Raw genomic sequence first — 22,729 nt, forward strand, 5'->3', positions numbered from 1 at the left:
GTCTGTCAGTCATATAATGGCAGTCAATTGGATTCACGGCTTTGAGAGTCAAAAAAAAAACATACACAGACAAAACCAAATTAAATCCTTCGGCTCGTGTCGATACATTGCGGTCTTAACACACAAAACAATCAGTCTGTGCAAGAAACTGAACAGTATTTATATCATTTTTCACTTCTGATCCACTGCAACGTCCAGCTGTCCTGAGCACGTTCACAACAATAATAACTTCAATAACTTCAGTCGATCAGGCTGTCGGTGAAAAGTCAAATCTCCTGGATGAAAACTGGAACTCCTGGATGTTCCACAATAAAACGTTATCTTTTAGTTTTTAATCTGTTGCAGCTATCAGGATAAGCACAAGTAATTACCATTTTGATTGGCCATCGTAACCACAATCTGTGTAAACAATGAGTGACGTATACACGTGACAGATCGCTTCTGTGCATGCTTCTACTTTACCAGAGCACATTGACACGTCATGTGCCAGCTGTTGTGGTAAAAAAATTTTATATAAATACAGTTCAGTTTCTTGCACAGACTGATTATTTCGAGTGTTTAGAACTCACTGTATCGCCACGAGCCACAGGGTTTAATTTGGTTTATCTGTGTATGTTTTTTGACTCTCAAATCCGTGGATCCCATTGACTGCCTTTATATGACTGACAGACTGCAACGGTTTAAAGTTGCAGTTAAAAATCTTTGTATGTGTTCTGCTGAAGAAACAAAGTCACCTACATCTTGGATGCCCTGGTTAAGCAGATAAACATAAAAATTTCATTTTGGGGTGAACTATCCCTTTAAGGCACAATTTTATTCTGTAAAAGTGTCTTTATTTAATAATTAATTATTTTCACCTGATTATGTCTGTCTGTCTGTAGTGAAATGAATTCCAGCATCATTAAAACCGACCAGCACTTTGAGAGGATGATGTACAAGGAGGCATTGAAGAGTGGCTTCTTTGAGTTCCAGGTAACGCATACATAATTGCATTTGCCGTCCTTCACATTAACATCCGTTGGCTAAATAAGCATGGGTTGGAGACATATGGAGCAATCAAATCTACACTAGTAATATGAATAAAAAAGAGCAACAACACATTTCTACTCTTAAAGTGGCTGCATGTAATTGTGTCATTCCATGATATATTTTTTAAAGGCTGCCAAGGATAAATACAGGGAGCTGGCCATCGAGGGCATGCACAGGGATCTTGTGTTCCAGTTTATCGAGAATCAAACACTCCTGCTGGCTCCCATCTGCCCCCACCTGTGTGAACACACCTGGTCCCTGCTGGGGAAGGTGAGACCCCCTCTACGCTGAAGGACAGGTTTTCCTCTAGGGAATCGCCCGCTTACTCCTAAACCATAACATTTCACTGCCAATCATACTATTGAGGAACTGCAGTAAATAGCATTCGCCACACAGATTGTACACCTTGGTGTTTAATTTATTTGTTCTTAAACTATATATAATCCTAAACTATATGCAACAGTTGAAATCATGCAACAATGTCATGTTTTTTACAACATTGTTTTAATTACCATTATTTATTATGCATACATATTTGGGATTCCACTTTTTTTTTTCTATTTAATTTTAAAAATAAAATGTTAATGCTATAGAAGATTTTGTCGTTACAAATAGCTGATTATGACTGGCTGACTATACTGCCCTCCAAAGGCAAAGCACAGTAACTACACATTAGGTCAAAATTGAGTTAAGGCTTAAAATGGACTTTGTGACAACTGTTTTGTCTTGTGCCAAAGTCTCCGAGAGTGTCAACATGTTTGACTACCTGGTGTAAAAACTTTAAAGGCATTTTTGTCAGTTTCAGTGTTGGCGTAGTTACTGCACTTTGCCTTTGGAGGGCAGTATACATTATTCCTTATTTGTTTTCAACTTTTTTTTTTAATTCAGTAGAAGCTACTGTTGTCAAAAGTACTGACCACGAAACCAGGCAGTACTGACATTTTGAAAACGTATCAGCGGATCCCTAATATTTCTGCGAATAGGTGGATTCGCTGTTGGCTTTCAAATACTCCCATGTGCTTCTGTATGAGCCCAAAATGATGATCATTGCAGCCAATCACAGTCATATCTGTTAAGTGCTACACACAATGGTTAATCTGCCGCTGTTTATGAATCTACTTAACAGCACTTAGGTGTAATTTCAGTACCAAAAAGTAATCAAAAAATCTTTAATGGAGCTGCATAGGTAACGCTCTTTATTTATTTTCTCTCCCTACAGAACAGTTCTATAATGAAGGCTCGCTGGCCGACAGCCGGTCCAGTAGATGAGATCTTGATGCGATCATCACAGTATCTGATGGACACTGCACACGACCTCCGCCTTCGCCTGAAAGCTTACATGCAGCCAGCCAAGGGCAAGGTATGGACTGTCCTCACTTTGATGAATTTTTAAGTCTAAATTCAGTTGGCACCCAAAAGCCCAATCAAAAATCACTGACTTCAGGAAGGTGGAACTAACTAAAATGCTAACTTGTTTTAGGGTTTTGGCCTACAGAAATAGACCATGCCTGCCTCAATCTATTACAAATGAAAGCCACTAGAGTTACATATGTGATGCGATCTAGGAAAACCCAACACATGGTGAAATTTAGGAGTGCTCCGATTGATCGGCTACTGATCACTATCGGCCGATAACGGCTTTGGAATCTAAAGCTGATGACATGCCTGCCGTGAGAAGTTTGGCACGACATGCAGCAGCACTGTCTCGTTCTCTGTCTGGCACAGGTAAAACAATTATAATGCTGAAGGTGAGGGACGATTCATATTTCTTAGTTAAATAACTTATAAAGTCATTTTAAAACCTTAATTGAGACATAATTTTACAAACAGAGCGAGCGAATAATGGTGCTGTCTCTCTTTCTCTTTAAAAATGCGCAAATGACTTCTGATCACCACATAACGTCTGACTATAAGCAAGCTGTATAATTGCTGTACATTTAATTAACGTGTCAAGTGTCTGCTCCTTAAAGGGATAGTTCACCCAAAAATGAAAATTACTCACTCTCAAGCAATCATAGGTGTATTCGACTTTCTTCCTTCAGACGAATACAATCAGAGTTATATTAAAAAATGTCCAAGCTCTTCCAAGCTTTGGCAATGGCGGTGAATGGGGTTAAGAATGTTAAAACCCCAAAACGGCAACCATTCATCAAAAAAGTAGGGCTGGGAGAAAAAATATCAAATCACCTAACTGGCGCGATTCTTTTTGAAACTATTTAAAAATCAGCTGGTTTACTTCAGAATCGATTTGAACGCATGCAGAGCCATCTGCTCTCTCAGGGCTTTAGACATTTTGTGGCCATTTTTTCTGCTAGTGGGACTAATTTTTGTCAGCGGTTGCACTGGCGTGACTACTGCGTTGTTCATAAGCGCTGCCATTTCTGTTGCATATGAGAAACCTCTAGCGACAAATGAAATGAAAGCGAAACTAAACCGCGCTGTTTTAGCTGTGCAGCACGGACCGCAAAGCAGACAAACTTGTCCGAGCTCAAACGGCTTTACTCAGGAGCCAAAGTTGAATGTGTGAGATCCATTAAGAAGTGTTTGAATTCACTGCACAATGAAAACGGTTGCTGCAAGATCTAGTGAGAATCATTCGAATTCTGCTCTGTTATAAACAGCGCTGACTTGTGTCAGAAAACCAGAAGTATTAATGCTAACTATAACCATGTTGTTGTGGTAGAAATAATTGTGGTAGAAAGTTGATTTTAAAAGTAATGCATTACAATATTAAGTTACTCCCTAAAAATACCACTTACGTTACTTGGTTACTTTTTATGGAAAATAATGCATTGTTACTTTTGCGTTTATTTTTAGGTCTGGGGAGGGGTTGCTTGTTTGTTTTTAATATAAAAAGTTCTATTTTTGGCAAATGTAAAAGCCTTTTCACATCAAAAGCCTCAGGCTTAGAGAAAAGTAAATTCACGTCTGTGCAGTTGACCTCAGAAGAAAAAATGTAAACTCTTAAAAAAAAAAAAAAGGAAAACAAATGTTAGATTATCTTGAGTAAGTTGTGTTTATTAGTATGGATGAATTGGATCATCGAAGGTCGGCAGCAAAGACATTGGTTAATAAAATGGGATTAAATGCATAAAGGATATTTGTATTATTTAACATATTTAATTTCAGGTTTGCGTTGAATTTCACTGTTTTTATTCATTTAGACGAATACTGTATCTGTTTTTTAGTGATTGAGATTTTTTTTTTTTTTGCATGTTTACATTTATTCTAGAATTAAAGTAACATCTTACTCACAGTTTCTCTCAAGATGAGGACAGGAGATCTTTTAATCAATAATTGTGGGGGGGGAAGTAACTGGCGTTACTTACTTGAAAAAGTACCTCCGATTTTTCTTGTCAATTAAAAAGTAATGTGTTACTTTACTAGTTACTTGGAAAAAGTAATATTACGTTACTTGTAATGTGTGATGGATATGTTTTTTACACAAATGCATCAGTTCACTTCAGAAGGCCTTTATTAACCCCCCAGAGCAGTGTGGAGCACTTCATATGATGGATGGACACAGTTTTATGGGCTTCAAAATCTTAAACCCTATTCACTGCCATTATAAAGCTTGAAAGAGCCAGGGCATTTTTAATATAACTCCAATTGTATTTGTCTGAAAAAAGAAAGTCATATACACCTAGGATGGCTTGAGGGTGAGTAAATCATGGGGTAATTTTCATTTTTGGGTGAACTATCCCTTTAAGATCTGCTGGGTCATGCAGAGTAAAATGTTCATAACAACAGGGTAAAACTACCCCTGTCATATTCATGGCATCCTTACCAAATTCACATTTAACACATCAGCTTGTTGACAAGTGATGACAGTGAGGGAACCTAATTAAGTTGTTTTGGCAAAGCTTTGCGTATAACACAGAAACTCAATATGTTTCCCTAAGGCTATGGCAAACCAAGCCAATATCAAAGAACTAGCAGTGATGAAATCAGACTGTGTTGTCTCTTCACGTCTCTGTCTGGACAAACTAAAACTACAGCCGAATGGCAAAAGCACATACCTGTACGAGCAGAAATAACTCTCCATACCAGCAGATAGCGGTAGTCTCTATTTGTCATTCAGGATGAGAAACCACAACAAGGACTGCGGATATACTGTTATATCCGGAGTTAGGATATAATCAGTGTTAGTTTTGACAGCAAATTTTGATTTAGTGTTAGTCATAGCCTTTTGACTAAAATGCCATTTATTTTAGTCATACTATGGTCATCTGAGTTGTTTTAGTTTTAGTGTGCTTTTAGTTGACTAAATCTACAGTAGATTTAGTCAGCTAAAATCTAATGATTTTATTTACAGTGTAATGCTTTAATTAAGCGTTCCTCTTTGTATAGGTTTGATATTAAGGTTTTATCATGATAGGCACAGATTTAACTGCTGTGTCATGCAACATGCCTTGATATTAAAATGAAATGAAACCACTTCTCATAAATAAACAAGAACATGGCCTTCTTTTCAATGTAATGCCAATGGTTATATAATCTAATCATGCGTTTGTTATAACAACTTGTTTACCGTATTCTTCTTTCTTTCAAGCAGACATACTTATTTATAGAAATAAATGTAGAATATTTTTATTAGAGCCACTAAAGTGATTCAGTCAAGAGCAGTGAATGATTTTCTGTCTTTTGTTGCTTGATTAACATCAATGACTCAGACAATAGCAAATAAATTAGGCTGCTGTCCCTTTAAAACCGAATGCACAGATGCAAAGTATTGATAAACATCCGATATTCTCCCAGCTGTTTACGTTCAAGTCGTAACCCAAGTGAGTTTACGTGAATATATGTCAAAACGGACAATTCAACATTAATTTGTGTCTTTTTCTATTCGTGAGATGGGAAAGAGTATTCCTGCACTTTGTGGGAGGCACTGCTTCGGTGTTTGCGCTCAGAAAATCGGACCGAATTAAATTTGGCAAATTTACTTATTCCCAGATATTGACATTTTTAAATGTTTTATGAGACGTGCAGGAAATGTATGCTAGTTTATGTCCCAACAGATAGATCAATAGGCAATGTAACTGTTCAAAGGTACGCATCTAACCTCCTAACCACACAGCAGATTGATTCCGAGTGCATCTCTTCACAAATTGTTTCCCCCTAACATTTTCATCTCGTTTTTCTTCATTGATGATAATGTCAATAGATTTTCGTCATAGTTTTTGTCATTTAAAACGAGTTTTTGTTTCATTATAGTCGCGTCTTCATCGGTAAAAAAATGTTGATGAAAATGTATTTAAAAAATGATTTGTCAACGAAATTAACACTGATTGGAATGCGCATATAAGATGAAAATGTAAAATGAGAAGAGCTTTTTGTAAGTGCTATATCGACTTAACCGTTTGCTTATTTTCGCTGAACAGCCAATCAAAGTAATCTCTCACCATAGGACCAAGGTCGTTTCAACATGCTGAATCGACAGAAAAGTCAACAACCAATGGAACATATGGCAAAAATTGTGTTGACAGATGCTCAGTAGAGGTCTGGCTGGCAGCATGGTGTGTTTTTAGGGTTCAGTCCCTCTGACCTGCGCCTCCTGGTGGCTCAAATTGAAAAACGTTTTTCCCATGTATTTTGACAATTTTTTTTTTTTACCATTGCTTTAGGGATGCACCGAATGTTCGTGACGCGATCAAATAGAGGCGCACACTAATGCAGCAAACATGTCGGCTGTGTGGAAGCATTTATCATGGTTCAGGAAAGCACCGACAGCATGAGACTGTTTAGAACCACAATGCTTGTCTTCCATGAGAAGAGAAAGGGCTGGTTGTTGCTGGTTAGTGTATGATGACTGAAATCGCAAAATTGCATTATGGCATTAAACCATTAGTAAATAAACTGCAGAATGTTATGTTGTTTAATACCTGAACAAATTGTGTATTGGTGTATTTATTCTGACAGGTGCACAAGCTCACTAGCCAGGGTTCAAAGTCCAAAGCATGAGGAAAATCTGCATGACGAGAATCATTTATAAATCTGCTGCTGTCAGCAAAAAGTAGTACTGAGATCTTGCGGGTGTCCAAAATAAAATAAAATAAAAGTCAACATTCATAAATGTTAGTATTGTAATTTTACTGATGTTCTGTAAAATAAAATAAGAGGAACACAAAAATATTGATAACAATCATTACAACAGCTCTATTAATACATTTATTATAACTTTCTTCTTTGCTCAGCAAGGCTGCATTTATTTATGCATTAAAAACACATGCCTGATTCAAGAAGGGGGTCTAAAAAATGGGCAAAAATTTTATTTTACTAACTTTTAAGTTAGATTGTGCTTTGTTTGGTAGACTATAATGTCTACTAGAATGTTAAAAATGTTCAGTGTTAAATCAATATTTTTAAATAGTTTTTTTGTAATTTTTTTTTTCTTTGAAAAGCAAGACAAAACTATGAAAAAGCAAGTATTGGCTATTTATTTTATGCAATGGGAAAATCATAAAAAAATGGTAATTGGCCTTCGGTCCAATGTGTAATTTTGTTCCGCTTCGGCCAAGAATATTAATTTCGGTGCATTCTTACATTGCCAAAAATGTGCTTTTTATAGTTTTGTCTTGCTTTTCCAAAAAATAAATAAACACAATTTACAAAACAACAATTTAAAAATATTTGCTTAATGCTGAACGTTTTTTTACATTCTAGTAGACATTATAGCCTACCAACAAAGCACAATTTAACTTAAAATTAAGTTTGTAAAATAATATTCTTTGGCCATTAAGACCCCCTTCTTAAACCAGGCATGTGTTTTTCTAATGTACAAATAAATGCAGCTTTTCTGAGCAAAGGAGAATGTTATAATAAATGTATTAATAGAGCTGTTGTAATGATTATTATCATTATTTTTGTCTTGCTTTTTTATTTTACAAAAAACAATAAAATTACAAAGCTAACATTTACTAATGTTGACTTATTTTGGCAGAAACCCACAAGAAGACCTCAGTACTACTTTTTGCTGACAGCAGCAGATTTATGATTGATTCTCATAACGCTGTTTCAGTGCAGATTTTCCTCGCACTTTGGACTTTTAACCCTAGCTAATGAGCTCAAACAGAGCTGTCAGAATAAATACAAGTTGTGCATGTATTAGAAAACATAACATTCTGTAGTTTATTTACTAATGGTTTAAGGCCATTTCACGAAAACCAAAACTTTGCACTCAGGAAAGGTCAGTGGCTAATTTCATAAACTGACTGCATGGTTGCATAGCAACTAGTGTTAAATGTGATGTTCAAAACCTCAACCCTGCTACCTCCGTATTAAAGTTTGAGTAATTTATGAAGATTTTCGGTTGGGTCCTTTATGGTAGCTACCTGCTTTGAAATAAGTAGCACTATTCATAAAATCCTTGTAACGTTAAGCTATCAGACAGAGATCTCTCACCTCCAGACCCTGGTAGTCCATGCAGTCCAACCCTACCCAAACATAATTGACATTAAGAATGAATCAAGTCGACAGCTGTCATGTAGAGTGAGTTCAGTGCTGTCCCAGACCTCCCCTGACAGATGAGTAGTGCATTATCCCCCGCTTTTAGCTTGGGACTGTTTCCCTACAGTCTGTTTCTACCTATGCTGAGTCTTATGTAAGCGTTATGAGTCAAGGCTCTGAGGAGGGAGGCTTTTCTCAGTCCTGTTGTTGGGATCATGTGGTAATGGATGTCGCTTTGGATAAGGAGTTGCTGTGCTGATGTGTTTTAGAGTTTGAAGAAAACTACTGTATACTGGTGGTAACTGGATACAGAAATAAGGATATGAAACTAGATACAAAAATAGGGCTAGAGTTAGATTTAAAGATTTAAAGTATACTTTTGAAAGCTTATTTTATAAAATAAAAGTTCAAATGTTTTATAAACTCTGTGCAAAAAGATCCGGTCAAGGTTTTATATGCAGTAGTAGTAGTGGTAGTAATGATACTAATCTTAAAGGGATAGTTCGAGCATTTAAGACATGAAGTTGTATTCAATCCTTATCAGCACTATAGTGTATACACACTGACTCACACTGCGTTCACCTCCCTGGTCAGAGTTCTGGCCGCTGGAAGTTTTTCAAGAAAGTAGTCACGGTTAGTTTCCGGGGCCTCAAAACTGTGCGTTTTTACGTAAAAATAATATATGCATTTCAAAGCTTGATTAATTTACATCACAAAAAACACTCCTGACAAAAATCATACCTCAGTTTTAATCGGCACTATATTCTTTCCGTTTCCATCAATCTGCGCTGCTGTCAGTTCGCACGTTCCGATCAGCTGTTGATAGCGCGACTCGCTGACAACATGTCTGACTACGAAACTTCTGATGATGAAACCAATTTTAGCACAATGTCAGACGGAACAGACGATATATATATTTTTATATTAGACCTCGTTTCACGTGATTTCCACAGGAGTCTAAACATCAGATTGTTTACTGTACAGTTTAGACATGGGATCTCCAGTCCTCGTGAGCTACTGTCTTGCTGGTTTTAGTTTTTCTCTGATGCAACACACCTGACTCAAATCAACGGGTAATTAACGTTAGCAGGCTTGTACAGAATGTCTCATTTGAGAAAGGTGTCCTGTCATAGGAAAACATCGAGCTGCAGGAATGTAGCTCACGATGACCGGAGTTGGAGATACCTGGTTTAGACCTACCTGTATGTGACTTCAAGCACACTTATAAACACGATGATACCGACACACGTTCCGCATAGTTACAGACAATAACAAATATAGCAAAGCATCATATTTTGTTGTGTTATATAGATTCAATTAAATTCATTAGTTATGACATTTGCTGATTTTCTCACTACATAGACAGTCGATGCTATCACTGCCCCGGTTAGAATATTCTCAGTGTAACGTTAGCTTCAAAATAAACCTGTCGTATGCGACATAAAGTTAGTAAATAGAGCTTACCCGTGGTACTGGTACAGCAGAACTCTTTAAAATCCGTTTTTTGATTTTTCCTCCTTGGTTGGGGATGTAATCGTCTTCGCTGAAGTGAGCACTGCACACACGAAAATCCTTGATACTGGATATTTTAGCTCCCGCAGAGTAGCCGATGGCAACCAGCCAAAGCTGTCTCATAACTATATCAGAAACAGTAAAACGATGGAATCTGAACGGCGATCCCTGCACATTCTTGTGGTCACAACCTGGGAATTTACAAGTTCGCACCATTTTTAATTTTCTACTTTTTACGTCGTTGTCATTCGAGTGTGTAATGGAACAGCTGATCGGAACGTGCAAACTGACAGCAGCGCGGATTGATGGAAACGGAAAGAATATAGTGCCGATTAAAACTGAGGTATGATTTTTGTCAGGAGTGTTTTTTGTGATGTAAATTAATCAAGCTTTGAAACGCATATATTTTTTTCACGTAAAAACGCACAGTTTTGAGGCCCCGGAAACTAACCGTGACTACTTTCTTGAAAAACTTCCAGCGGCCAGAACTCTGACCAGGGAGGTGAACGCAGTGTGGGTCAGTGTGTATACACTATAGTGCTGATAAGGATTGAATACAACTTCATGTCTTAAATGCTCGAACTATCCCTTTAATAGTAATGACCTGTTAGCGTTTCACTGTTCCACCTGCGGTACATTTTGCATATGGTTAAATTTTACAAGAACCTTAAGGGGCTAATATTACTAATAATAATAGTATTAACAACAATAATAATGGTTGTCGTTGTTGTTGTTGATGATGATGATATTTATACATTTATACATCATCTGAAAGCTGAATAAATAAGCTTTCCATTGATGTATTTGTTAGGATGGGACAATATTTGGCAGAGATACAACTGTTTGAAAATCTGGAATCTGAGGGTGCAAACATGATACATGAACATGATATATATATTAGTGCTGTCAAACGATTAATCGCGATTAATCGCATCCAAAATAAAAGTTATTGTTTATGTAATATATGTGTGTGTACCAGTGTTGTTTTTGACAACCATCTTAGATTTAGTCTTAGTCTTAGTCTTTTGGACTAAAATGCTTATTAGTTTTAGTCAAATTTTAGTCACTTCTATATGTGATAGTTTTAGTCCAATTTTAGTCGACGAAAAGTCAAAAAGGTTTTAGTCTAGTTTTAGTCGACGAAAAGTCAAAAAGGTTTTAGTCAAAAAAGGAGAAAAAGTAGTCTTTTAACAAATTAATGTAGGTCAGTAAGTATTTTGCTGTTGGGTAGTGTCACTTGTAAGTTCTGAAAATAGCAGATCTATAGTTCAACACAATGTGAGCTTCCGGATCGACTATTTTCACCAATAATTACAATAATGAAGGAATGTTTTAGAACATAAAAGACAAACAAGGATGGAATGCTAAAACGGCTTGCCATACAATAATGGCAAAGAGTATTTAATGCTAAAACGGCTTGCCATAGCGGCAGATACGTTTTAGATTTTGATTGGCATGCACAATAAGCAGAAATGTCATGCATTTTAAACGTCTGACGGACCACCCACTAACATTTTCGTCTATTCTCGTCTCGTCAACGAAAACTCACACACGTCTTGTCATGTTTTAGTCATCAACGAGCCATTTTTATCTCGTCATCGTCTCGTTATCGTCATGAAAAAAAGTGGCGTCAACGAAATGATTTCGTCATCGTCATCGTTGACGAAAACAACACTGGTGTGTACTGTGTATATTTAGTATGTATATATAAATACACACACATATATTATGTAAACAACAACTTTTATTTTGGATGCGATTAATCGCGATTAATCGTTTGACAGCACTAATATATATATATTATTTTTTTTATTAAAATTATTTTTTTATTTTATTTTATACTTTATTTTTATTATTTAAAAAGGTCTGAAAAGTATAATTTAAATTTACTATTAAATCTGTAACTACTATTAACCTTATCACTTTTGTATGTGGATAGTGCTATATTATTATTATTATTATTATTATTATTATTATTATTATTTAATAATAATAAATTATAATCATTATTTTCATGTTATAAAATATTTTTATTTACTTATTTTATATTTTACTTTATTTTTTATTGTTTTAAATAATAAAAATAAAGTAACAAAATAAGTAAATACAAATATTTACTTAAATTATGAAAACTTTTTTTAATTTATAAAAATATTTTGATAAGATAATTATCGTAATTTATAATTATATTATTATTAGTAGTAGTAGTAGTAACTTAGCACTACCCAATTATTTAAAAAAATGATAAATAAGGTTAACAGAAGTGTTACATATATAGATTTAAATAATAGTTTAAATGATACTTTTGAGAATAATTGATAATTCAATAATTGAAAAAGTAAAAATATAAAACAAAAAAGTATAACATTCTGGAAATAATTGTAATAAATTTATTATTATTGTTAATAAAATATATAATAATAATAATATAGCTATGAAATAAAATGTTAAAATATTGTATAATATAAATAATAATAATTATAAAATAATTTATTATATCATTAATAGCATTTTTATTATTATTATTATTATTATTATTGTTATCATTATTACTATGAATGCATTCATATCAACCGCTTTACGTTAAAATGAACCCAATTGTGATCATTTTTGGCATTAAAAACAGTACTTAATAATGCTATTGTACTTTTTGTGTAGCTTTAACCTATTTTTGTTTTCTCAGTTTTATTAAGTTTTGCTTTTCTTATCACAGAAGGGAGACAACAAACCACCAGCTAAGCCCACACACTGCACAATCTACGTAGCAAAGACCTACCCACCCTGGCAACACAGCGCCCTCTCTCTGCTGGGAAAACATTACAAGGTATAAACACCCTAATCACATCTCACATATCAAAGTGTGCAAACTGAGACAGCCTTCACACATTTAATAGATTCCAATTATTTTTGATATCAATGTGTTTGTTAATTTTTTTAAGGGCACCAATCTCAACTAATGCATTACTATGATAATAAAGGTTAAATTTAACAGTAGTGTCCAAAATCAATTGCTATTCATTTTTAAACCAAATAGTCTACACTTTTTTTCATGACACAAAGCGATTGGTACATTTCTCTGGCGTCACTCGGAATGTCATTGTTGAATATAGAAGGTTATGTTATGATGGCCTGTCAGTCAAACAGCTATTCTTTCCCATTGTCCCAGAGCAACAATGGAGCTCTACCTGACAATAAGGTCATCGCCGTGGAGCTGGGTGCCATGCCGGAGCTGAAGAAATACATGAAGAGAGTGATGCCCTTTGTAGCCATGATAAAGGTAGAAGAGTTTGATCCCTGAATACGATCTTGTAAAAACTAGGTCTTAAATTTATAAGCATGGTCAAAGGGTAGCATTAACAGATGTTGCCATGTTCACATTAGCATACTACAATGCTATTTTTGCATTATGTATATTAAGCACAGAATGCAAATTTACTATATGCACAGAATACTGTGATCTTTGCCAAAATATGCAATTCACAGGTTACTGCAGTGTACTCAGAACTTCTAATTCATGTGACAAATTAAGTAATATTTTTCATATTTTATTCTGCAGTAATTGTGACAGTAGTGTGTTAGTATGCTATTCTGAATTTTGTTTGGTTTCAACATTTACCTTTTTTTCTTTTTTTTTCAATTTTAGGTTAAATTTACATTAAATCAGTATAGAAATTATATGCTGTTATTAAATGTGACCTGTGCTGACATGACATAAGTTGGAATACGCATGGTCTAATTTTTAACAGCAGCCAAAAGAAGTGAAAAATGTCAGTTTTGGTCGAATTTGAGGTTCACGAAAATTTGTTTATTAAGCCTCTTCTAGCGATTTCTATGCTCCAAATAGTACAGTCGTGGCCAAAAGTTTTGAGAATGACACAAATATTAGTTTTCACAAAGTTTGCTGCTAAACTGCTTTTAGATCTTTGTTTCAGTTGTTTCTGTGATGTACTGAAATATAATTACAAGCACTTCATACGTTTCAAAGGCTTTTATCGACAATTACATGACATTTATGCAAAGAGTCAGTATTTGCAGTGTTGGCCCTTCTTTTTCAGGACCTCTGCAATTCGACTGGGCATGCTCTCAATCAACTTCTGGGCCAAATCCTGACTGATAGCAACCCATTCTTTCATAATCGCTTCTTGGAGTTTGTCAGAATTAGTGGGTTTTTGTTTGTCCACCCGCCTCTTGAAGATTGACCACAAGTTTTAAGATCTGGGGAGTTTCCAGGCCATGGACCCAAAATTTCAACGTTTTCGTCCCCGAGCCACTTAGTTATCACTTTTGCCTTATGGCACGGTGCTCCATCGTGCTGGAAAATGCATTGTTCTTCACCAAACTGTTGTTGGATTGTTGGAAGAAGTTGCTGTTGGAGGGTGTTTTGGTACCATTCTTTATTCATGGCTGTGTTTTTGGGCAAAATTGTGAGTGAGCCCACTCCCTTGGATGAGAAGCAACCCCACACATGAATGGTCTCAGGATGCTTTACTGTTGGCATGACACAGGACTGATGGTAGCGCTCACCTTTTCTTCTCCGGACAAGCTTTTTTCCAGATGCCCCAAACCAGGCCCGGTTCCAGAACTAAATCACTGAGGGTGCTTCCTAAATTAATGAGGGTGCTCTAACATTATACCATCATAGTCGACATTAGGGCGCGACACTGATGGCGCGCGTTGCTATTTTAAAATCAAAATACTTCATTTTTGTATGTAATGGCAAATAGATTATACTTTCGTTTTTTTATTAACTTAATTTAGAAAAAAAACGTTTGGAGCATTTTTGTTCGTAAAATATAAGTTTTTATTTTATTTTATTATTATTATTTTTAAGGAACAGCGCCCAGCGGTAGACTGATCAGTCTGTTAATTTGATCAGTTTGCCTACTCAAATCATCACGATTTGCATAAAATCTATAGATATGAAATAGTTCAAGTATAAAACAATGTTAGTTTAAACGTTAAACCTAGAGATAAATGTGCGGTATTAGGCGCATATCCAATAGTTTGTGCAGAGAGTGGAAGCTGAAGACACAGGACATGGGCGCCAGTGCATTTTTTTCAGTGGAAGCAATTTAAAATTATCTGTCATTTTTGCTCACAAAGGTAAGAGTAGGTTAATACATCATTCGGTACTGTAAAGGGTGTACTTTTATTTGTGTGCACTTAAAAAAAACGTATAAAATAGTTTTAAATTATTACTTAACGAAATAAAACAAATAGAAAACAAAAACTCTCTCATTATGTAATCCGAAAAGATAAATTTCTCTTTAAAGGCACGTCCAAAAAGGATTTTTGTTACACTGACTCAGAATACACTAGTTTATTAATATATAATTTAAATAAGCTTTACTCTTTCCGGCCCGACACATTCAGTGTTATTTATTTACCTTTGTGGCAATTTTCAGCATATTGTGTGCTTGAGCGCGGATCTGTTCCAGCTGCGCTGCCGTCTGTAACGGTCTCGAAAGTGAAACCGAAAGTGAAGTCTCCTGTTGTTTCCACCAGCGCGGCATTTTTTTCTTCACCATAATTTATGGATGTCTAAAATATTAAAATAAGGAGAAACCTAAAACAGATAAAACCGGTGCCCGTCCGTCTCTGAACTTTGACGTGAAAATTGGCCTGAAGCCCAGCAACTAGAGGTGTAAAAAAGTCGGGCTAGTCGGCCGAGGCTGAAATGCAACGCTCTAATTGACTGCTTTGATGCGTTACAATATGGTAGGGCATTGTTTTAATGCTTACAGCAGAAAAATAAATGTTTTTTTTTAATGATTACTCACTGGATTGTTATCTAAATCTGCAATAAAATGACATTATTACAGCTTTAACTGAGGGTGCTATTGATTTCGTTTGAGGGTGCTTAGCACCCTCAAGCACCCCCGTAGAACCGGGCCTGCCCCAAACAATCGGAAAGAGGCTTCATCGGAGAATATGACTTTGCCCCAGTCCTCAGCAGTCCATTTGCCATACTTTTTGCAGAAGATCAATCTGTCCCTGATGTTTTTTTTGGAGAGAAGTGGCTTCTTTGCTGCCCTTCTTGACACCAGGCCATCTTCCAAAAGTCTTGGCCTCACTGTGTGTGAAGATGCGCTCACACCTGCCTGCTGCCATTCCTGAGCAAGCTCTGCACTGGTGGCACTCCGATCCCACAGCTGAATCCTCTTTAGGAGACGATCCTGGCGCTTGCTGGACTTTCTTGGACGCCCTGAAGCCTTCTTAACAATGCAGTGGAAAGTTTTTTTTTTTCAGGATTAAGGTAATTTTCATGGCGAAGAAGGACTATGCAATTCATCTGATCACTCTTCATAACATTCTGGAGTATATGCAAATTGCTATTTCAAAAACTTAAGCAGCAACTTTTCCAATTTCCAATATTTATGTAATTCTCAAAACTTTTGGCCATGACTGTAGACCACTCACTGATCTTGATTAAACTACTGTTTGCATATTTGTTCTTATTTTTAATAACAAAGATAAAATTAAAAATTGCTATATTGTGATTAATAATATAGTAATTATTATTAAGAAGAGAATTGGAAAAAAATATGCAACATTGCTTGGTGATTTTGCTTTGGAATCTTCAGAAACTTCAACGGAAGTTTTTTGTAACAATATACACTATACTCCATACATTATTGATTCCAATAATGTAAACTGAAATTGCTAAGCAATATTATAGAATTCTGTGAATTATCATCAGCTATCACTCCAGTCTTCAGTGTGACATGATACTTTAGAAATCATTCTAATATACTGATTTATTACTTTTATTATCAATGTAGGAAACAGTTGTGCTGCTAGATTTTTTTTTTTTTTTTTTTGGAACCTGTGATGCTTTTTTCAGGATTCTTTGATAAATAAAAAGTTACAAAGAATAGCATTTATTAAAAATAAAAATCTTTTCTAACAATAAGTTTTTACTCTCACTTTTTTTTTAAATATATTTATAAATAAAAGTATTCATTCTTTTCAAAGCGAGAAAGAAAGAAAAAATTTACTTGTTCCAAACTTTGAACAAGATGTTTATTGTTATCTATTTTAAACAAAATTTACCAAAGAATCCTGAAAAAAGTATCACAGGTTCCAAAAAGCTATTAAGCAGCACAACATTAATAAATCAGCATATTAGAATGATTTCTGAAGGATAATGTGCCACAGAATACTGAAGTAATGATGCTGAAAACCACTATTTTAAATTGCATTAACTTTTCACAATATTACAGTATTCTCTGTATTTTTAATCAAATAAACGCAGCCTGGATAAGCAGAAAAGTCTCCTTTAAAAATAATTAAAAAATCTTACTGATGTCATTAATATATATTAAAATTGATCCTGTTTCTGTCTTTGTTTGTGTTTCTAGGAGAACCTAGAGAAAAACGGGCCCAGGGTTCTTGATCTAGAGCTGGAGTTTGACGAACGTGCAGTCCTGCTGGAGAACATTGTTTATTTGACTAATTCACTTGAGGTTATTGCACAAAACTATTAGAAAGGCCAACTAAATATCCTGTTCTACCAAAGAAAACAAAACAAGAACCTCACTTTCGTAACACTTAAAGAGAAAGTCAAATCGAAACTGACTTTATGTAAGACTTATTTATTGTCCCTGGTCTTATTGTACACAGTGTTGGGGAAAGTTGCTTTTAAAAGTAATGCATTACAATACTTAGTTACTCCTTAAAAAAGTAACTTAGTTACTTTTTATGGAAAGTAATGTGTTACGTTACTTTGTGTTACTTTTTAAATCTGGGCAGGGCTTGCTTGTTTGTTTTTAGTATAAAAAGTTCTATTTCTTGCTAATGTAAAGCCTTTTCACACCAAAAGCCTCAGGCTTAGAGAAAAGTAAATTCATGTCTGTACAGTAGACCGCAGAAGAAAAAGGTCAACTCTTCAGCAATAAAAAAACAAAACAAATGTTAGATTATCTTGAGTAATTTTTGCTTATTAGTATGGATGAATTGGATCTTCGAAGGTCGGCATCAAAGACATTTCGGTTAATAAAATGGGATTAAAGGATTAAATACATAAAGGATATTTGTATTAATTTAACATATTTAATTATTGCATGTTTGCGTTGAATTTCACTGTTTTTATTCAGTTTGAGGAATACTGTATCTGTTTTTTTTTGTGAGTGAGATGAATTAATGCATGGTTACATTTATTCTAGAACTAAATTAACATCTTACTCACAATTTCTCTCAACATGGAGAGCTTTTAATCAATACAAGGGGGAAAAGTAACTGGTGTTTCTTATTTGATAAAGTAACTCAGATATTTTCTTGTCAGTTAAAAAGTTATGTGTTACTTTAATGGTTACTTTGAAAAAGTAATATTAATACACAACTTGCGTTACTTGTAATGCATTACCCCCAACACTGATTGTACATGACTGATCAGTACTCAATACATAAGGTGTTTCATTTCTGCTGATGAAACCAGTGCCATGTGGGCGGGACAAACAGTATCATCCAATAATATCACAATTCCAAAAAAATGTTTCACTTTACTGTACTCTACTTACTTTTTCCCCTCATTTCCCCTGAAAGCACTCTTGTTAGTTGACTTTGAGTCTGATCTGATTGTTAGATGTTTCAGTCAGTAGCTAAATGCTAACTGGTGTCATTCTTTCTCTAACCCTCCTTTCCTCTCTGTCTCCTCCTACAGTTAGATCAGATAGACGTTGTGTTCGCGTCTGAGGCGGATGACAAAGTAAAGGAGGACTGTTGCCCTGGGAAACCGTTCTGTGTCTTCAGATCTGAGGTGATGATGAGAGCCCACTGAGGCCCTGTCATAGCTGCTGCACAACAGCCTCCATCTATTGTTTCTGTGTTTTTAATGGTTGCTCTGGCCTGTGCTGCATGCAGCTACAGACAGACTAATTTTAGAAGCATGCTGCGCATTGCTAATGCTGCTTAGATGCATCTCAGTATGGTGTAGTGCACAGCGTTCATTCAGACGTAAAAATGTTATTGCAAGGGTTTTGGGAATATATTTAAAATATGATACACATTTTTATACAGAATGTGCTATTGTTTGATAGAACCTGGAAATTTTAAAGGATTTTGAAATTGTGATATCTAGATCTGAAAAAGACGTGAAATCAAACCAAAGATTTTTTTTTATTATTATATTTAAATTAAAAACATTTTTTCTTCTTTTTTATGCATGTTCTTTTTCTTTTTTTGCAATTTACTCAGACCTTACATTTATGTAACAAATTAATCAGAAGTAATATTTTTAACATTTTGCAGTAAATGTGGGAATATCATATTTTTTTTTTACATAAATAATATATGAATAAGTGAAATAATAAATCAGTATCAATCAAGAAATCAACTATAAACAAAAATAAACAACATTTTTAATATGTGACCCAGGACCACAAAACCAGTCATAAGGGTAAATTATTATGATCTGAAAGCTGAGTAAATACAATTTTTGATGTATGGTTTGTTAAGATAGGACAATATTTGGCTGAGATACAACTATCTGAATATCTGCAATCTGAGGGTGCAAAAAAATTGCCTTTAAAGTTGTCCCAATGAAGTTTTATGCATGTGCATGTTACTAATCAAATAATTTTGATAAATTTATGGTAGGAAATTTACAAAATATCTTCATGGAACATGATCTTCACTTAATATCCTAATGATAATTTTGACCTATACAGTGTATTTTTGGCTATTGCTAGAAATATACTCCTGCTACTTTAAGACTGGTTTTCCCCACAGTATTTTTTTGATTAATAGAAAATTTATTTGAAATTTATTTTGATTTATATTAAATATTTGAAATCTTTCTTTCATCTTTATAAATGTAATTCCTATTACTTTTGACCAATTTAATGCTCTCTTGCTGAATAAAATTATAATTTTCTTCTACTTTTGTATTACTTCATATGTACCATATGTTTGAATGGTAGTTTATTATAGTTTCTGTAACTGTTTTCATATATAATAATAACACAAACGGCATATTAAAATGATTTCTGAAGGATCATGTGACACTGAGGACTGGAGTAATGATGCTGAAAATTCTATTCTGTGTTCTATTTTAACATACTTTGAGTGATTATGTTGATGCAATTTTTTTTTTTCAGAATCCTTTGATGAATAGAAGGTTCAAATGAACAGAATTGATTTTAAATAGCATTTTGATTCATTTAATGCATCCTTGCTGATGATGTGTAATTGAAAATATAAATTGAGCAAATGGTTTGGGAATCCTGTGTATGAGGAAGAAAGTGTCATATAACCATGATCTGCATGATGTAGCATCCATAAATGTGTCACCTTCGGCTGTGGCCTCTGTTTTTCCCATAGCCTGGAGTGCTAGTCTCACTGGTGAACCCTCAGCCAGCCAATGGCCTGTTCTCCACCAAGATTGACATCCGACAGGGAGACAGCAAAGACAGCATCATCCGCAGACTATCCCGAGTCAACAGAGGAATCAAAGGTAAAGCTTATTAATTTTAGCAAAGCTGAAACTGTTCTCAAAACTGTTAAAGGAGTCCTATTAGGCTTTTTCATTTTTTTGAATTTTAGCCAGTGTGTGGTGTGCATGTTTGGGCATAAAAAACATCTACAAAGTTACAAATCTGAGGGAGAAATCTAGTTTTTAAAATCCCTTTTCAATAACTACAACGAATGGCTCATTTGGACTACAGCGTTTGTTTTCCGGATGCTATAATGTCACAACACGGCCCATTAGAATATCATTCAAATAAATCCCGCCTACAGAAATTCTAATAGTTGGTGGGTGGGGAGGGACTAGGTCGGGGATTCGCCTAACTTTAGTGAGGTAGCATGGACAGCTGCTTCTGGGATGCTTTAGTGAGCCGCAGGACGGCTTGTATAAATGTGAGCATTGACTAAAGTGTCTGAAAACTGCTCCGGTAGCCGTATTGGATCCGCGTCGTTGACGTATGTGGTATAGAGGGTCGAAACACATGTGGAGCCACGACTGATGTAAACACAAGCATTGACTAGAGTGACGATCATCTGTGGTCGTGTCGGGAGCCAAGCCGTAGATATGTGCAGTGTGTGGTAAGAGATTTATTCACCATAGAGTGTAGATAGCTTCACTAGCCTTATGCTGGAGCTGGTTTCGGGCATGTAAATAATTAAATAAATTAGCACAATAATGATAATATCATGTATCTGCGATCATGCAGGCTGACGATAGGACCAACACTACTGTAGTGTATTATTTACTCACCCTCCATGCATCCTAGGTGTATATGACTCGTGTATATAAATGCAAAGTTATATTAGAAATAATCCTGGCACTCCCAAGCTTTAGAACGGCATAGACTGGTGTTTCTCTCCATCAGTCCAAAACAAGTAGATCCATAACAAAAAGTGACAGTGAGTAAAAGTCTCTTTTAGCGATACAACGTATTTTTGTAAGAAAAATATTCATATTTAAAACATAAGAATCACTTTAATCTAGTTTGCGCTAACAGATGTACACAGAACTTGCTGTTTGGGGAAGGGGCGTGGCAGTGTCACATGATCCTTCAGAAAAAAACAATACTTTTATTCAGCAAGGATGTTAAAACGCCGTGTAAGCTGTTCGCCAATTGCAATGCAGTGGGACTGCTAACCAATCACAACACATTTAGTTTTTTCGGAAGGCGGACCTTCATCAAGCCTGGAACTAATCTAGCCATTGGTGCCAGCCTGGGGAGAAAGTAATAGGGGAGGCTACTGTAATAATGTAAATTATGTGAAAAACAATGTTTTTTGAACCACCAAGCATGAGAGCATGTTCTAGTGCATCTCCAAAACAAAATAAACACTTTGTAAAAAAGACCATAATAGGACCCCTTTAAGATATTTAATTCAAGGCAATAAGCTACAAAACACATTTGAAAGTATAACTTAAGTATCCAAATACGTTGATGCCACAGCATGCTATGTTGCCTTTACTTATACTTTTAAAATGACGCTGTTGTACAATTCGTAGATTTATCCAAAGTGAAGCTGATGCGTTTTGAAGACCCACTCCTCGGACCTCGGAGAATCCCGGTTTTGGGAAAGGAAGAGGAGGGTAAGCTGCCCATCTCAAAAAGTTCAGTCTTCCACATCAACCTGCAAGAAAACAAAGTTCATATGAGTGACAACGGCCTGAAAACGGACATTGGGGACACTTTAATCTACCTAGTCCAGTAACGTCTGTGACTTTGTTGTTACAAAGGTTTTTGTTTTTTCATTGGAGTATCATCTTGACATTATATTGACTGCTGAGGCGTTAGTTAATTTAGTATTAACCGGCATTTAGTCTCAGTGCATCTAGTAAACTCCTCTCTCAGCATTTGGTAACTGTTCAGTTTAAGGGTCTGCAGTGTCTGTATAACATCAGTAATGCATTTAGATCCATTTTCTAGCTTTTTAAGTGGTAAAAGAACTGTACTCTTAATTCATAGACATTCAGGCTAATGGTATTGGAAATATTGGACCCTACGTAAGACATTTGAAGGTATTATTGTACTTCCGTAAAGTTTATACCTGTTTTCAATTGAAATTTTTATAATCCGTCCCGTTTTAAAAAGTTTGCATATGTCAGCTACAATAGTCCAATAGAGGGCATCAGACCAATACTTTATGAACAAATTACCTGTATTTTCATCTTTTCATTATAAAACCTTAAAAGGATGCTTTGTTTTCTTCCTTATTTCACCTCTGTTAAATTATGTATTTAGTGAACACTTAATAAATTGATGCAAGTATGATTTATATTTGT

The 22,729-nt window shown here is 35.2% G+C and overlaps 1 protein-coding gene across 1 annotated transcript in view; it reads left to right on the top strand.

Moving 5' to 3' along the window:
• Nucleotides 1–22,722, top strand: part of lars1b (leucyl-tRNA synthetase 1b) — a 47,960-nt gene extending 25,238 nt beyond the window's left edge. The window contains exons 24-32 of the mRNA XM_073824718.1: nt 882–972; nt 1,159–1,299; nt 2,249–2,389; nt 12,701–12,811; nt 13,154–13,264; nt 17,349–17,453; nt 18,650–18,745; nt 20,308–20,440; nt 21,953–22,722. Of these exons, the coding sequence (XP_073680819.1) occupies nt 882–972; nt 1,159–1,299; nt 2,249–2,389; nt 12,701–12,811; nt 13,154–13,264; nt 17,349–17,453; nt 18,650–18,745; nt 20,308–20,440; nt 21,953–22,158 (1,135 nt within the window). The 3' untranslated portion in view covers nt 22,159–22,722. The remainder of the gene's footprint in view (nt 1–881; nt 973–1,158; nt 1,300–2,248; nt 2,390–12,700; nt 12,812–13,153; nt 13,265–17,348; nt 17,454–18,649; nt 18,746–20,307; nt 20,441–21,952) is intronic.
• The last annotated feature ends 7 nt before the right edge of the window (nt 22,723–22,729 follow it).

Source organism: Garra rufa, chromosome 19, assembly GCF_049309525.1.
Source record: "Garra rufa chromosome 19, GarRuf1.0, whole genome shotgun sequence".
NCBI classification, from domain to species: Eukaryota; Metazoa; Chordata; class Actinopteri; order Cypriniformes; family Cyprinidae; genus Garra; species Garra rufa.